At 36.7% G+C, this 17,555-nt stretch overlaps 2 protein-coding genes across 2 annotated transcripts in view; one reads left to right on the forward strand and one right to left on the reverse strand.

Moving 5' to 3' along the window:
• gpr137c (G protein-coupled receptor 137C) overlaps positions 1 to 10,447 on the forward strand; it is a 20,756-nt gene extending 10,309 nt beyond the window's left edge. The window contains exons 4-9 of the mRNA XM_015377816.1: positions 1,220 to 1,327; positions 1,462 to 1,600; positions 2,078 to 2,227; positions 5,059 to 5,184; positions 5,289 to 5,413; positions 6,455 to 10,447. Of these exons, the coding sequence (XP_015233302.1) occupies positions 1,220 to 1,327; positions 1,462 to 1,600; positions 2,078 to 2,227; positions 5,059 to 5,184; positions 5,289 to 5,413; positions 6,455 to 6,740 (934 nt within the window). The 3' untranslated portion in view covers positions 6,741 to 10,447. The remainder of the gene's footprint in view (positions 1 to 1,219; positions 1,328 to 1,461; positions 1,601 to 2,077; positions 2,228 to 5,058; positions 5,185 to 5,288; positions 5,414 to 6,454) is intronic.
• Positions 10,448 to 12,097: 1,650 nt separating this feature from the next.
• Positions 12,098 to 17,555, reverse strand: acp2 (acid phosphatase 2, lysosomal). The gene is made up of 13 exons (XM_015378134.1): positions 17,406 to 17,555; positions 15,354 to 15,449; positions 14,408 to 14,494; positions 14,264 to 14,324; positions 14,083 to 14,174; positions 13,893 to 13,991; positions 13,678 to 13,767; positions 13,427 to 13,510; positions 13,280 to 13,328; positions 13,100 to 13,188; positions 12,902 to 13,008; positions 12,634 to 12,809; positions 12,098 to 12,549 (listed from the first exon to the last, which is right to left on the reverse strand). The coding sequence occupies exons 1-13, from the start codon at positions 17,493 to 17,495 to the stop codon at positions 12,404 to 12,406; spliced, it is 1,266 nt and encodes a 421-aa protein (XP_015233620.1). The 5' UTR covers positions 17,496 to 17,555; the 3' UTR covers positions 12,098 to 12,403.

Below are 17,555 nucleotides of genomic sequence, written 5' to 3' on the forward strand. Positions count from 1 at the left end.
AAAAATCTACTTGAGTACAGTAACAAAGTATTTGTACTTCGTTACTTCCCATCTCTGATGATGTACAGTTGTTATGATGTATTGTAAACAGTGAATGGTCCACTGCTAAGGTTCAGAATCTCAAAGCTAAATCATGAATGACAATCTCAATAACCCTATCAATTAGAATGTTTGAGTTATGGGGCGAACATATTTTCCATCGTCATTACTTACCTACTTTTATAAATAATCATTCTGCATAAAATTGATATCTACAAGTACTGATTTATAGATAAATTGATTATTTATTAAGCTTTTATTAAAAAAGTTATCAAGGATTTCACTGAAGTCTCCTAAATGACTTGAAGAAACACATATTTTTTCTTTACCCCATAAGACAAAATCTAGTTCCGAAAAGAGCATGAATTTTGTATTTATCATCTTTAATGTTAGTATATTGATGTGCAAAACCACAATAACCACACTGTTTTTGTTGTCAAGTAATTGCTTTTAATATTTGACTATTCAATTTGAGAGTATTACTGCTGCCATCATCTGTATTGGAGGGGGGGGGAAATGGTAGAGGTGTCCACAGAGGTGGCCAATGATTGGCTAAGGGTGTCCATGGCCACCCCTGGCCCCCCATCTAGCTCCGCCCCTGGCTGGAATATCTTAATGAGATGGGGTCAGTTCTTAAACCAGGTTAATATGGATTGTCCTATTGTCTTGAAACAAGTAAAAATGTACTCACAGTCTAAATGTTAGCGCGACTCAGTCCGCAATGTTTGCTATTTTAAGAAAAAAGCTGCTCAGAATTAGTTGTATTATCTAGTTAGGATGAAAAAAAATGAATTTTCTTAAAACAAGTCAAATAATCTTAACAATATTCAGTCTTACTAAGAAAATACGTTGAAAAACAAGTGTAATAAGACCAAAATGCTTAATTGAAGTTTATTACACTTGTATAGATTTTCCTTTTTTGCAGTGTTGTTGGGCTACCCTATAAAAATTGGAACTCAACTCTATTTCTGGGACTTTGAATTAAAAAAGCTTTCTGGATGGGAAGCGAAACGTCTTGAAACTTGGAAAACAAAGTCCAGTGGATTATTTTTTAATTTTTTTGGAATTACTATGACCTGGTTGTCTGGGAATCGTCACCAGCATTATAGATTTATCCCCTTTAAAACCGTGTTAATTGCTTGTGAATTAAGTCACTTTCACCAATCTTTTTTCTTTGTAGGGTTCCTCTGCGCTTGTTCTTTCTTTCGCTCAGTATATTTTTCCTGGTGGTGAATTTGACTTGCGCTTTGTTAGTCCAAGGAGCTCTGATGCACTCTGAACCACCGAGGTGAGCAGAGGTTCATTCCTTTTATACGTAGCTAACACAGACCTCGATTTCTGTCTTTTCTCTTTCTCTGTAATCAGTTCTCTTTTCTTTATACTTGAATATGTCGTTACAAACTCTATCCTTTGGCCCTGCAGTGGTGGGGGGGTCCGACATGCAGTCTTGGCTCGGGTCCTGATCAACGACAGCCTGTTTGTCCTCTGTGCCATATCTCTGGCTGTGTGCATCTTCAAAACCGCCAAGATGTCTTCTGCCAATGTTTACCTCGAGTCTAAGGTAGAAAGGAAATGATTTACCTGTTTTTTTTAGGATACATCTTGTAGAGCTGCTTCTCTAGACATTAAAGCTACAGAGATTCAATATCAAAATCTAAAATGTCTTCCTCAATAGTACAGTTGATTGTTCAAATTCATTCTTCCAGTTGATTAACTTGATTGAGATTTACAGGAAGCAATTTCTAAGAGAAGATAGAATAATGATGCTAATTCAAGCTAATTCAAAGCTTATTATTTCCCTAAGCTGCAGCATCTTGCCTTTTGCTTTATAAACGTACCCAGAAAGAGGATTGTATCATTAAAAAAACATTTCACACGATTTTTACAAACAAGTCATTTGTTTAAGAAGTCATTAAACAACATTAATATTGTTAATTTCTTGTTTCTGGTCTGAAATGGTCATTTTTGTAATGCTAGTTGACTTGTTTTTAGTGTTTAAGTGCTGAGCTTGTTGTGACGAGATGAATCTTCCCTCCAGGGGACATCAGTGTGCCAAGCGACCGCCGTAGGAGCCGTGGTGATCCTGCTCTACACGTCTAGAGCCTGTTACAACCTAGTGGTGGTGGCCCTGTCGCCGCAGGACAGACCCAGCCCCTTTAGTTATGGCTGGTACAGCGTCTCTGACCAGGTGCTGCTCCATTTGTGTTTAGTTGTAAACAGCGCCATGCAAAACTGTTCCTACTTCTTAAACTTTTCCACAGTGGGTCAAATGACAGCAAAATAGCATAGTTTAGTACGGTGATGGATATCTGCACATGCATGCATGCATAACGCACAGGTTCTTATGTTTTGTTAACTTTCCACCTCACAATGCTCAACCTTTTGTTGATCTTTAATATTAGATCGAAATAAGATAGAGTGAATATTTTTTTAAGTCGGGGCATTTGATCTTTGGAGAATCATGAAGTAGGGTTCATCAGGGTTTAAGACTTTGTCTGGCTATAAAAAACCTTTTCTGTGGATCCTGACCTACATCAGAGAGGGTGCAAGCCTTGGGACAGACAACACAATTTAAAGGATTTACTTTTATATGTTTGTGGTTATTTCTTTTTACAAAAAAAACACAAATAATAATTAATTAATCAGAATTTAATCTGTTTCTGGAAATCAACAGTTATCCGAATATGTTACGATTTATTTGAGTCCTTTTTAATTATATTTATTGAAAGTATTTATTTATACAGGATGTTTAAAAAATGTTTACCCATATCTGTGTTATAGATTTGCAGTCAGTGTATGAATATCAAACTATGTATTTAAAAGGATCTGGATCTCAATCCACAAAAAGCAGCCAATGGGACTTTTTTTCATGGCCAGCAGGGGGAGACATTGCAAAAGACAATTATTTTTTTTTTTGCTAAATGTCTTTATTGAGACTTTTTAAGTTTATACAGACAGCTGAAACATTGTGTAAAACGTATCAACAATGGGAATATTAGACATTGTGTTCAAGCCTGAAACAAAACACAACTATATGCCTTTCTCAATCATAATACAACCCCTTACTAAACCCATACATCATCTACATATATATAAATCAAACTCAGCTGCTCATGAACCTCATTAAAAACGACTTTCCTCTGTCATGTTCAGATCTTTAATACATACAATAAAGGGTATTCCAGATGTACTCAAACAAATCCTGTTTGCCATTTAAAAACATGTATTTTTTCCAAATGGAGCATAAATGACATCTGTCAGATCTATCGACAGTATAATCACTCCCTGAGTCGTCGTTCAGAACAACAATATACATCTTTTTGCATTGAGTAGACCTACGTTTTAAGTATTTGTTCATTTTTAGTGTAGTTATGTTTTTGCAAATACAGCCCAAACATAAACTGCCTTTGGTCTAATTATTCGCTTGGAAAAGATTTCCTCAATTTCATCCTTTACCTCTTTCCAAAACAACATTTTCATACAGTGTTGCATACCTTCTGATGTGCATCTGGTATCTCATGTATGCTTATAGAGGTTCACTAGTGTTATTTAACTTGCATTAACAGTTTGAATTAGATCCTTCTAGGACCTTCTGTTAACATTTTTCCCAAATCTCCCTCAGATTCTTCATTGAATATAGATCTGGACTTTAAATGAGCCGTTTTAACATAAGAATCTCTGACTCTATTATAGCTGTAGCTTTTTAGGAACCTTCATCACACTGGAAAAACGATCTAGAAATAGGTCAAAATTTCTCAAATTAAGTGTATTTATCCTTAATTTAAATAGGTGAACGAGATAGTTTGCCAATGGAGTGAGTATTTTTACTCTTAAAATAAGATAATTCAATATTATGCACTTGAAATAAGACAATGCAATTTTTTATTATTATTTTAACTGTAAATTGTCTTGTTCCATTGGTGAAATGTGTCTTTTACCTCCTCAATTCAAGAACAAATGCACTTATTTTCAGAAAAAAAAAAAGACTTATTTAGGCCCCGTCCACACGGAGTCAAAACGAACACGAAACGCTAATATTTTCCAGAACGTTTGTCGTAAAGACTGAGACGTAAAATAAATGTGATCGTCCACAAGAAATGCATGAAAACGCTGCAAAATGTATGCCAGGCCTGTAAGTGGCGCTGTGGTGCCAAAGCAAAAATAGGCGACGAAATGTTGGGCATGCGCACTAATATTTATACATGGTTGCCCTGCGGGTCCATTTTCGTGGTTCAGTCAAATTCAGGTGCTGAACTATGTCGTCGATATTGCTCTGTTCTTCCTGGAGATATTCCAGAAGAAGAAGATTCTGTTGTAAGCCCGACAGCAGGGTGAGTAGCATGAGCAGCACACAGTACGGTGCCATTGTTGTTGTGATACTGTGTCGCGCATGCGTGTTTAAAGGCGACGCTATGACGCATGCGTGAAAAAAAAAAATGCGGTTAGAGCTTAAAGATGGAAACGCGAAAACGGCGTTTCAAAATCTTCCCACTCTAAAGGCCTGATAAAAAAAAGATAGTTTACAGACCCCCGAAAAGCCGGCTTCGTATGGATGAGAGGCTGGTTTGGTGAAAAATTTGTGCGTTTAGGCCAGGGTTCGTCTTCGTGTGGACGGGGCCTTAGATTTCAATTTTTTGTAGTGCACTGCCTCAAGTCTCAGGTTTTCTTTTTGGATTGCCGGGTATAGCAGCTCCATCTTCCTATTAACTAGCTGGCTAGCTGTTATGGTCCATCTGTAGAAAAAAAAATCCCTGTATCACCATGTAGTTTCTGTGTTCAGCTTGGTGTGTAGTGAGTAGCACATTGCGTTAAGGTCATAAGCTTCTCTTCTGATCCGTACACAAACACAAAGACTGGACTTCATTTAGGGAACAAGAAAAGGGAGAACTGTGTAAAAATGCATGCCACACTTTTCAGATTAATATTTGTTGGATCTGGGTTAAATACATTTTTTTCTCGGTTTGCTAGGTGCCATCAGGATTCATGTGTGTAAATTGTGTTTGTTTATCCTTTTTAAAGGCCGACATACATAAGATCAGCGGAGAAGCCTACATCGTTTTTGGGATCATTTTGTTTTTCTGGGAGCTGCTGCCCACCAGCTTGGTTGTGGTTTTCTTCAGAGTCCAAAAACCCCACCAAAACCTGGTAAACCGATCAACTAGAAGTCAGGCCGTAGGCTTAGTCCGTCCTCTCAAAGATTGAGCCGTAGTCACAGTTATGTATGAATTCCTCGGCTGTGTGTCTTTCAGGCCCCAGGCGGCATGATCAACAGCCACAGCTTCAGCTCCAGAGCTTATTTCTTTGACAACCCCAGACGGTACGATAGTGACGATGACCTGTCCAGGAGCGTCAACAGTAGAACTGATCGGGCCAGGTGAGCACTGAATCAGATGTGATGGAATTAGTTTTGGGTTTATTGTGAAATGTTTTAATCAGAACCAATCTTTTTTTGTGTGGAAATTTCCAGTTCAGCTTCTTTAATCCCTTTTCTGCATCTTGCGGGAGGATATTTTATGGTTATTTATAAGGCTGAACCACAGCCTGCACTCTGGGTCCTTGAGCAAGACCCCGCACTGCACGAAAGTTTTGGTTGATTACACTTTTTTTTTTTTATATTCTCCCCTGCAAATTTTACCACTAATTGAAATATCTTTAAATACACAATAACACGAATTCAACACACTGAAGTAAACAGATACATGGAGGCAGAAGATGTCTTTCAGTCATTAATGCACACATGTCAGCGACACACAGGAGCTCTTTCAAGCTGGGCACCATTTCATTCACAACACCTGTCCCTCAACCTGGAATCAGAATCAGAAATACTTTAATAAATTAGAAATTACTTTTGTTACATTACTCCATATGTAATAGAGTGAATATAGGACCAGATTGATATAACATAATTTCATACTACATATAATTAGAGGGCTCCATCTCGCCATCAGTTTGGGGGTCCTTGACCTGGAAAACCGATTTAAAGATACATTTTTAGCATGCACTTTAACTCCATCCTATTAATGTGCTATTTAACTTTTTTTTCTTTGAAACATTTTTGTTTTTCTGACTTTTTTCTCAGAATTCTGACTTTTTTATTCTCAGAATTCAGTCAGAATTCTCAGAAAGAAAGTCAGAATTTTGAGATTAAAGTCAGAATTCTGACTTTATTCTCTGAATTCTGACTTTAATCTCAGAATTCCGACTTTAATCTCAGAATTCGGACTTTTTTCTCACAATTCAGACTTTTTTCTCAGAATTCTGACTTTTTTATTGTCAGAATTCAGTCAGAATTCTGAGGAAAATAAGAAATAAAATTTAAAAATCAGTTAACTTTTTCTTCCACTGGCCCTAATTCTCTTCCGTAAGATGAATATGTTTATCCTTATCTTTTATTAAAACTTCCTGTCATTCTCAGCCTCCTATCCACTACGCCTCAGATGGCGACGTCCAGCTGGTACGGCTCAATCCAACGAAATGGGAGTTTGGCCCCGGGGGCGGCCCCTGGCCCGCAGCCTCCACCTTCCACGGCCCCGCTCTTATTTTCCCAAGGAAACGTTCAGAGTCATCATCATCACCATCACAACTACTACTCTACCCCACAGAACAACAACTACCAGCATCATCAACACAGTAATTACTATTCCACGCCGCAAAATTATTACTGCGGATCGCAGACGTATTTCTGCACCCCGCAGAATTAAATGGGATCTATTGTAGACTTTGGACAATATAGATAACAAATTATTACATCTTTTTGTCCCATTTTGCTTATTCAGCTCCATCAAACCTTTTGATTAAAAGTACTGCCCACACAACTGCTTCAACAAATTGTGTGAAATCGTGGAGATAAAATAAGCAAGAAAGTCGGATCAACAAGACGACCAGCTTTTTTGAGAACATCAGCACAGATGGGTAGCATTGAACTGAAAACATTTCCTTTAAATACTTTGGCAATATAGAGAATTATTGACCAGAAAAATCCTTTCAATTGTACATTTTAATGGTCTGAAAACATGGCAGCTGCGTAGCAGGTGCTTATTTATGAGGCTAATTTGCTAATCCTAAAGCTGTCAGTCAACAGTTCAGGCCAGAGCAACATGGTTCTCAAACACAATGACCTTCTTGCGTATGAAAAATCAGTCCTAAAAGCAAATACAGCAAATTATAACATTTTATTTTTTAATAAAATGTTAATTACTTTATTAAGCTGGGACAGGGTTCTATTGTTACACAAAAGAACGTGGAAAAAGCTGCTGTTAGGAATTGGCTAATGCTAATTTACTGATAGCTGCTTATGCAGGGAGAGCTAGCATAGCATTGCTAGCATTAGCCAAAAGGAAAAATAGAAAAGTAGTGATAAAACAAAGAAAATTGGACACTTTGAAATAAAGAATTCGGTTTATTACTTAGATCAATATGTGGACTGAATTCTGGTGCAATGTAATGAGAATGAAAATACAAAACCTTATTTTAGGAGAGAGGCAAGGTCACAAAGAGAAAACTAGCAGAACGTGTCATAAGTAATTAGCTAGTGCTAGTTTGCCGATAACTGCTGACATAATGAGTGTTAGCACAGCTAATAATAAGCCAGAATAGGGGAAATATTGCAAACATTTAAAATGGATTAAAAAAAGTTATTATTGTGTCACTGGACAAAAAAAAAACAAAAAAAAAAATACATTTTTATCACACTAATATCAAGTTTTAGTGGAACAACATGGGATAATTTACACCAGACTATTAGGATCATGCTACAGGCAATATTCTTATTTAATAAATATCCAAAATATGAGTTTACAGTTGTAATATCACATAAATAAAGTCATACAGTTGCCTGCTGGTGAATTAGTTCTGATACGAATTTAATGGGGTAAAAAATTAAGTATTTTCATATTTGTAAAAAAAAAAACCTATGTATAAAGTCACACAAGAACACTTTATTGTTGTCTCAATATAAGTTTTTCTGTAATATTTGTGTGGTATTATTACTGTATTTATAATATAATTCTTTGGTAACATAATATTACCACTTCATTACTGTGATATTACAACTGTATTCTCATTAATCGAATATTATTACTTTATTCGGGTATAATATTTATGATCATTTTCTGAATTCTCTCAATAATATCTTCTTGTAATTACCAAAAAAAAAAAAGAAAAAAATTGTCTGACCTGCTTTGTCGTACTAACTTCCCAAATATAAAAGGAGAAAAATAATTGAAAATATAGTAAAATATGAAAAAAGAAATAAATAATGTTCAATTGTGTTGTCGATTTCACTTTATCACTCTTATTTTGCAAAACAAAATGAAAATAGTAAAAAAAAATGGCATAAGGAATTAGAGCTAGCTTAATGATGCTAGCAGTTAGCAAAAAGAATACAGAGCTCAATTTAAAATGAGAACAAATGATGATACTGTTGTTAAATCCAGTTTATCTCAGTTATCAAACTGGAACTGAATTTTATTTGAACACAAAATAAAAGTGTAAAATGAAATATATCAGCAAGCGCATTACAGAAGCTTCATTGAGCTACATGGCTAACTCTTCCTTTATAGCTCTTATAGCTGTTTCAGTGTGTACTTCTTAGAGCCCATAAATTTGAATTGTGTTTGCTCTCATTGCCTGTTTTTTCCCTGTTGACTGACTAAAACTAATTTTCAGTTTTCTTTATGGATTAAAAGTAAGGTTCCTTAATGAAATACGCCTAAAATCATGAGAATGGAGCTAACCAATCATTTTAAATAGGTGAATGTTTTGGTTTAAACATACAGTTTTGCCTGTTTTCAGAAAAATACCTGCATTTAGCTTTGTGGTATAAAATTAGAGGGATCTTTAAAACTTATTTGTGACCAAATGAACCTTTAATATGATCAGATGTTTTGTGAGCTGTGAGGCAGAAATTTGCACTTAGTGGAAGATCACCTTCAGAGAAAAAGGCTTTTAAGCCTGGAATGTAGGTTTTTCTTCTCATATCTTTATATTTTCTTTATGTACTCTGTTGTATTTATCCTAGAAAGGAAATGTCAACGTGCCATCACATTTTATCATACTGAACAGTTGCATTCCTTAAAGAAAATATTTTTGCACAAGAATTAGTCAAAGGATGTGTGCTTTTAATTGTCTGTTTCCTCGCCAATCTGTTTTATATGCGTGTTGTGATATATTTTATAGTAGGTGGTGTGTGTGTTTTTAATATTTGTCTTTAAGGTTTAGTCAGCTTTTATACATTTTTTTTTTCATTCTAACAGGTTGTGTATTTCCCTGGTTTCCCCCATGCTTCCTCTTTTTATTTCCACATCACAAGTTTGCAGATTCTTATGACAGCCTGTATCATCATTATTATTATTTGTGGTGTTGTTTACGACCCACCTGTTGAACCAAAATCACTACATCTGTGGTGAATTACTAAGAAAGGCTCTCCGATGTCACGCAACCTTAAACCCGGGATCGAGAAGGTGTCCATTCCTCATGCTGCTGTTTGTACTTTGAGATTCCATCGCTTGTGTCGGCGAGTTATATCAGGACTCTTTAAAAATCAAATGAAGGAGCTGAAATTCTCAGTTTGGGTCCAGCTTTTTAACAGCGTTGCGAAATGCATGTTTCTGCATCTGTGCGCAAAATCTGTCACCGTTTCTCTGTCCAATCTGGTATTATTTGTGTGAAAGATTTTTTCAAGCGGTCTGCTACACAGAAAATGCAGTGATAATTTCCCTGTTGATTGTTTTAAGGTGTTGATGGTTATATCCATGGCCAATCTGAATGTAACCTGTGCTACCGATGACTAATGATGTATGCAAGAAAAGCACTACCGTGTTCTAAACCATGTTTTAATAAAGGCCTACTGCACTGTTTAGACAATAGTAGGAAATATGAAAAGTCAAACATAACATATTGCAAAAAAAACGTTGCACAATGTCCTTTTTGTTTCTGCTGCTAAGAGTTGGACCAGTTTTGACCTCTCCCACCTCTATCCAGTCTGTCGTGCGGCAGCCTTTGCTAACAATTTCAAGAGGGTAATTGCAGAAACTGGTCCGTAAAAGCATAATTATGTATGTTTTGCTGTCCTACCTGTTCCACATGGAGCCTTTCTTGAGCTTGAGTTACTAAAAAGGCAGTTTCTCATTCCTGACTTCACATTAAATTGATTCTGGTTCGTAAAACCTGATAAACAACAGCTAAAAGGAGACGTTTAGGGTTAAGGACAACATGATTGAGAGTAAAAATGTTGGTAAACAGAAAGATTTCAGTTTATAATGAATATTTGCAGATTGGTAGTAGGAAGATAACCTTAATCAAGCAGCCAGAGATAAAAAATTTTAGGAAACGGCAAGGCATGTTTGTGTGTTAGACTGGACCAGTCAAAATAAAATGGGCAAAATATACATCTTAAAACTTAGTATTGGTCTGTCATTAAAAAAAGTTCAATTAAACACATAAAAGTGTGTGGTTGTAAGGTGAGAAACTAGGAAAAGGTTTCTAGTTTTATGAAATACAAAAAAATCGTTACTGCTTATATGCACTAAGACTCGATTTATTCTGGTTAGAAAAAGACAATAGGCAGGAAGACAATTTAGAATGAATATTTGTTTCAATTTTGAATCATAAAAATAAAAATGGAAGTTTAGCATAATTAAAAACTGATGACAATCTGCATCCTGACATGAGTCGTTCTATTATCAATGGTCATACCTACTTTTTTTTTTTAATCAAAAAAATTTATAAAAAAAACACCCGCCCGAAACAGTTGTTCAGAATAAGTTTTAATTTAATTCAATATAGTGTTTCAATTCAATATTTTTTTAGAAAACTTGAGTCTAAAATATTTTTATTAGTTGGCTAGGATGCTAACATTAGCAGGAAAGGATTCTTCACTAATAGGAATAGTAGGTTGAAATAATTTGAATTTGAGCTCCGGTGTTGCCAGATCCTCATAGTGAGGAAAGCAGAGAAATTACCATTAGCAGACCTGGTAATTATATGCAAACAGTGGCTCCTACTATGGCTGATACTATTAATCAGATTAATTGTAATCAATCGATTATAGAAATTGTCAACTCATTTAGTAATTGATTAATCTTTCAATATAGAGTAAATGAGTATAGAGACTGTAAAATATGCCTTCACTGACAGCAACCCACTTAGAGCAGTAATTATCTTAAAATATAAAAAAAAAATGTATATTAAGATTATATTATATTAAAATAAAATAAAAACGTTTTCATCTGTCAATATGCTCTACCCAGAACTCCTCAAGTGGAATCGTTCTAGTTTCATTTTGTGAAAAATCTTCTTTAAGGAACTTTTGGCTATTCGCTTATTGATCAGTTAATCATAAAAATTATTGACAGATGAATCAATTTGCAAAATAATCGTTAGTTGCAGCCCTAGCTGCTACCTTCTGTTCCTTCACCTTTCGCGGGGTGAACAGTAAAAACACTATCCAGGGCAGGAAAGGAGCTCTAGACTGCTATGCTGAATTCAGATAGCCTTTAGCCATCATTACACCAATGCCCATATTAATGATGCTTGTCTAATTAGGACTACAGACTTATGGATAAAAGAACTACAAAAAAATACACAGCTGAATCTCTACATTATAAAACACCTTAGATTTGCATGCATCACAGAGAACATTAAGAAAAAATTTATTTTTGTCACACAAAGGATTGTTAACTATAAAGCTAATAGTGATGGCTAGGAAGGTCAGGAGGTCCCTATGCTAACTGAACTGGTGATAGGAAGCATACAGTTTCCTCTTTCTAGTTCCTTACCAGCAATCTTGGTCAGATAACACCTTTTATGCCGACCACTGACGCACTTCTGTCATGAGTTAGGTGTCCTTACCAATTTTAGGTATAGGGATTGAGTCAGCATGAGGAAAATGCATACCGGTAATTGCTGGCTGGGAGGAGTTAAAACTCGTAGCAATAAAAAAATAAAAAATACCATTTTAGACTGAGGTTTAAAACTGCCAGTTTATTTTTGACACATTTCATTCCTGTCTTTAAGGTCAAAAAACATTTTTCTCCAGTGTTTTAAGAAGTTTTATTTAAAAAGATAAATTTTCCCTCAACAAAGACATAGCTGAAATATTCAGAGTTGAAAGCTAAGACTAGAAAATAAGGCATCTTGGTCATCAAACCTCACACACAAAGTGTACCAACACCAGTCATATTGTGCCCAAACCACGACCCGCATGAATAAAACGTTCGGATGTTATTCCAATAGGAGGTAAAGGAATCTGCAAAGACAGTTCCTGAACTCTCTGCTTTCAAAGTTCATCATCGTCATTGTCGCTGTTGCTGCTGTCCCAGGAGGCAAGGCTCGTTGATCTCCGAAGCAGTAGCTTGTGCCTCTGTCAGGATTCATCTCCGATGTCCTGGGTGATCACATGATGGTATCCCCTGTTGCTGCTGGACTTCTTGTACCGGCAAATGACGTAGAGGATGATGGCGATGAGGATAACGAGCACGCAAACTGACAAGGCTAAGGTGATGATGACTTCTGGAAAAGAGGAAAAAACAAACACAGTGAGGATCCAATCAAACTGATCACTGGTGCCGACAGAAGCAGTAGGAGGAATCTCACTTCTGTCTCTCCACTGCGACGGCAGCTGGCACTCCTTGTCCCTGTCGTCGGAGATGAACGGTTTTGTGATCTTGATAAAGTCCTGCAGGGGGCAGTCCAGAGTGCACCCTGGCAATTGGACCGGGTACGGCTTCATGCTGGTGTCGTTGCGGTAAAACATGGACACCGACGAAGACCTTAAGAGAAACCAAGAATGATGGAGTCAACGCCGTATTTTATCTATATTTCTCTGCATTTTGGATGCATTATTTTAGCTAAAAATACAAACCCATTTTCATCTCTGTACAATTCAATTATGTGACAGGAGGCATAGGGTGGCTGCTTTCCATTGAACACACTCAAACTGGCCTGAAGCGCTGCTAGTGTTGTGTCATGCTGTTAAGAGATCACCAAAAACAAGTTGTTCCTGAGAGATCACAAAAAAAACACCATAATTTTGAAGCAGCGTGGATAAGAACAGGCGCACCGCTGAGAGCATCATCAGTTTGAGTTGTCGATGTGGGTCTGGGGCGGCCATATCGGTGAGATTCTTAACTATTTCACCAAGCAGGAGACCTGATGAGATACAGCATATCAGGGATGAGTATTGAATCATATTCCACAACCAAGTTGGCAGGTATAGACTGACTCCAATGTACGCACATACCTCCCTGCAGACGACTCTTCTCTTGCTGTTTATGGACCCCAAATATGACCTGCAAACATTCAGCATTTAAAAACAAGCCATGTCAAACCTTTCGTCTACTTTATCAGAAACTGTGACAGACAGCTGAGATGCGGCGGTGTCTTTTACCTGAAAGCCAAAGTCCTTCAGAAACCTCAGCTTCTCCATGACGTCGGGGGTGACCCAGTCCGGAGCTGACAAGTTGTGACGGGACTGAGGTAACGCAGCAAACAGTGCATTATAAATAAAAAAAAAAAAAAAAAAAAACCTTTGCTTCAGTGTCGCCTCCGTAAATAACAGCATCTTATATTTCAAAATAAAAGCGGTCACAAGTTAAGCTTGGTTTGAATGTCGCTTATATTTGGGGTTTATTTTGTTACCTCGCAGAAGAGTGTGTCGTACACACTCCACACTGTTTCCACATTGGTGTTCTTTACCCCCGTTTTATTTTTAACGAGCTCGATCAAGTCCTAAAGAATAAACAAAAGGATAAGAAGACATCAAAATAAAAGACTATTTAAACAGTTTTTTTCCGCCTTATTTTATACAGGTGATGTTGCTAAACAGAAATAAAGGAAAAGCAGCAAAGATTTACCCTGTATTCTGTTGTAATGTTGAGAAACTCTGCTGTGTGTTCAGTTTCATTCATCAGCTGTTCGTAGCGAGGACAGTCCCTCAACGGAAATGAGAGGAGCTTTTAAAAAAAAAAAAAATCAGTAAGGACACTGAATTAGAACTCTTCAACTTTAGCTGGTTAAAAACAAAAACGCTTCTCCTCTACCAACCCTTTCTTCGCTCTGCGGTACAGTGTGCACAGGAATGGGCTGCCACTGTAAGCTGGGTCTAAATATCTGCTGACCTTTAGGAGGATAGAGGCCTACATAAAGGGGAGAGACAGTAAAGGTTGAGGTAGGGGATTCCTTTGAGCATATGAGATGATTATAAGAAATAAATAATAAAGCATACCTGCAAGGTTAGCCTCAGCACTCATCAGGGTGCGATCATAATCTGTACTACGGACCAAAACCTGGGGGAGAGGAGGAAAGATGTGTTTAGACATTGGTTAATTCTTAAGGGATCTAAAAAGGAAGAGGCGCTTCTATTTCTCACCTCCTGACGGTTGTAGGATTCATTGAGGAAGTTCTGGTACCGCGTCCTCAGAAACTGACCCAGCTCATAATGCTGCCTCATCCCGTCCTTGAAACACAAAGCAAAGAGGAAAAAATGAGGCTCCAGCTTGTTTGTTGAGGCTTCTACAAACGTCGGAAAGCTAATCAAAACAGCTGCTTAAGGTGCAATAATAAAAATTGAAACCCCGGTATTGCATTTAAACAAAGTACATAAAGCAAAAAGAGGAAGACAGCTTATTCTATATGAGAATAAATTTAAAAGATCTGGAGCGGAAGACATTTGGATTGTACAAGAGAGCATTTAAAAATATCATAGTTGTAATAATATTTCAACTAAGCATGAAGGATGAGGTGTGATGCTGCGGGACACGGTCATTTTTAAGGTAATGGTTAATCAGATAAAAAAGAAATTATAAAATGATGATATCCTGATGGAATTAGTATTTTGCACCTTAAAATAGGATAATCAAATATTATGCACTTGAATTAAGATAACGACAACAGTTTTTTTGTTTTTTTTTTCATAATAAATAATTTTATTCCATTAGCAAACTGTCTCTTATTTTTTTAATCTTATTTTTAAGAGGTGATTTACTTCTATTTCAGTTTTTGCAGAGAAATGTTTAAGAATAAAAATGACAATGAATGTTTTTACTGAGCAATTTGAACCTTTTTTTTAAGCCTCTAAATGTTATTTGAAATAACATTGAAAAAGGAACTCTGCTAGTCATATCGACCAATAGAAAGAAGAAAAAAAACAGTCATGGTTGTACTCTGAACATTGTAATGGGCTGATAAAAAAAGGCTGGCACCAGCCAGCAAACAACCTGCTGACCTTTAGCCTAATTAAAACTCCACATCTACCAGTGTAACCTGGAGACGGGAGCCTAGAGAGCGAAATTAGAACTACGGAATAATCAGTTTACCTGTGACAGCTGCCCAAAGCCCTGAGGCCAGGCATTTTCTTGGTGGGGGTCGGTAGGAAAGGCCTTCACCGGTGATCGGTCCCCATGTCGAAACAACTGGAGGGAGGAGACAAGAGTTGTCAGGTTTCATGTCAACATAAATGACACTCAGGTTCATTTTTGGGGAAAAATCCCTCTGATGCAGCAAGAAAAACAGTGACATTTAGTATTCTCTACAATGCATACATTAGAATATAAATTAAAAATTCATTTGTAACAGTATATTAATTCAAAAAGTGGAACTCATAGATTAAAATATATCTAAGTTGATTATTTCTGCCCATTTTGGTTATTAGGGTTCAAAGTGAAAAGAAAAAAAAAAGGAAATGTGCATATTTACACAATCAGTGGGGAAAAAAGTCTCACAGAATCTCTCAGAATATTCCTGGATAATTTAATGGAAGGAAAACGTTTGGGGCAAAATTATTCAATTCCTGTATTTAACAATAAAGCATAGAGCACAAGCAAAGAAAAGAGATTTAGCGAACAAAAGTATAGTTTCTTAAACCAAAAAAAAAAAGAAGTGAAAACACCAAAACCCAAACTGAAGAGTCACCAAAATCTACTTCCTTGTTCTACCTTCATAGAAGCGGTTTCAGCACCCGGTCAGCTGACACAGAAAGCATCTGCAAGTTTCTCTTAAAAGATTCCCTTTTAAAGTCCAACAGGTCCAACAGCTTTAAAACCAGATTCCTCAAAACCCTCGGGCACAGGTCAAGCAGCCCCCTTACAGACCCAAACACCTAGTAACTTTCTTCTTGGTACCGCCATGTCAGCTAAAACTTTAGACAACTTCAATTTTCGGTTCTCAAGCCACCAGAGGGAAGTGCGGTTTGAATGATCTTCCATATGAGGCGACCAATAAAACCAAAGTCTTTGAAACAACCAGAGAAAAAACTAAATCAAGTGTGCAAACACTATTCGTGGGACTGATTATCCCTTTTCTAAATCCTGATCCAGTTAGCTGCAGGTTTCAAATATAGATCTCTGGCAGGATACTAGGTGACTGTTTCTAAGAATGGAATGGCCTATATCTAACTCTGTACACCTTACCTTCAATTCTGAACTTATTCAAAAAAACGAAGCCCACAACATGATATTGCCACCACCATGTTCCACCACAGGTATGGTGTATTCTGATGTAGAAGCCAAAAACTGAACTGTAGACTTGAACCAAAAAGGTACATTTCGGTTTCATCTAAACAGAGTCATGGTTTTGCAAATGTTAGTCACAGAAAAAGAAAAACAACAACACATGGATCCCCATTTGCAGTTTTACATAGAACAAGATGAGTAAATCTTCAAGGTATTTCAGTTCTTAATGTCCAAGTCAGAATCATTATCTGTTTTTCTTGGAAAACAAGGCAAAGGTTAGAATTGTCTTTTGCTTAGAAAGTAAGGATAAAAGAAAAAATGCCTTTAGTTACCTTCCATACCTCATTGATTTCTGTTACAAGGCTGATTACAAAGATTAAGGTGAATGATTGTAGACTAGAATAAACAGGATTTGACTGCAGATCCTTCAGAGGGAAAAAAAACAACAAATCCCAGTTTATAGAAACTGTTCTGTGCGGCCATTACTTCTGTATTCCTGACTTCCCATTATTAGCAACAGGCTCTTCATATCGCTTTATAACGCCCTTTTCCAATGTGTCATCTCACAAATATATTTATATTAAACAGACTTAATCACACCCAATGCTTAAAATTTAACTGCAGACCTATTTTAGTCAATAGAGCAGAAGCAGTGGGCTGCAATTTAAGCTAGTGCTATAAACCAAAATATAACCTTATCAAAAATAAAGTCGTACAGAAATAGCATATTTTCGGGCCGAATTAATAACAAGGCATTAAGAATTTCATAACTTATTAAAACTAGCATAAATAATCAAGTATATTCACATAGAAGCAAAAATAAACAATATTTTACATATTCTGAAGGCGATTCGGTGATACCCGGACTATCGTTGCTAAAAGCACCAGCTTCCGTTGCGTTTTTTTGTCAACACTCACCACTGTAGCATACACCAGCTGTCTTTCTGAGGCTACCTGTCCACAAACACAAGTTAGAGCGACAAGAAAGATAACCTCTCTTGACACCATGTTTGCGTGTTGTTCGGCTCTGCTACCCCGCAGAGTTAACGTTTTTTTTTTTTCCTTTTC

Source organism: Cyprinodon variegatus, unplaced genomic scaffold, assembly GCF_000732505.1.
Source record: "Cyprinodon variegatus isolate N-32 unplaced genomic scaffold, C_variegatus-1.0 Scaffold9, whole genome shotgun sequence".
NCBI classification, from domain to species: domain Eukaryota; kingdom Metazoa; phylum Chordata; class Actinopteri; order Cyprinodontiformes; family Cyprinodontidae; genus Cyprinodon; species Cyprinodon variegatus.

What these genes read in the sequence shown, in the direction of transcription:
- acp2 (XM_015378134.1), bottom strand. Translation starts at nt 17,495, where the DNA reads ATGGTGTCAAGAGAGGTTATCTTTCTTGTCGCTCTAACTTGTGTTTGT. An exon ending in TGCTGAGGCTAACCTTGCAG is followed by an intron (nt 14,175 to 14,263) that starts GTATGCTTTATT and finishes CCCTTTATGTAG; the next exon opens with GCCTCTATCCTCCTAAAGGT. An exon ending in ACATTACAACAGAATACAGG is followed by an intron (nt 13,768 to 13,892) that starts GTAAATCTTTGC and finishes TTTATTCTTTAG; the next exon opens with GACTTGATCGAGCTCGTTAA.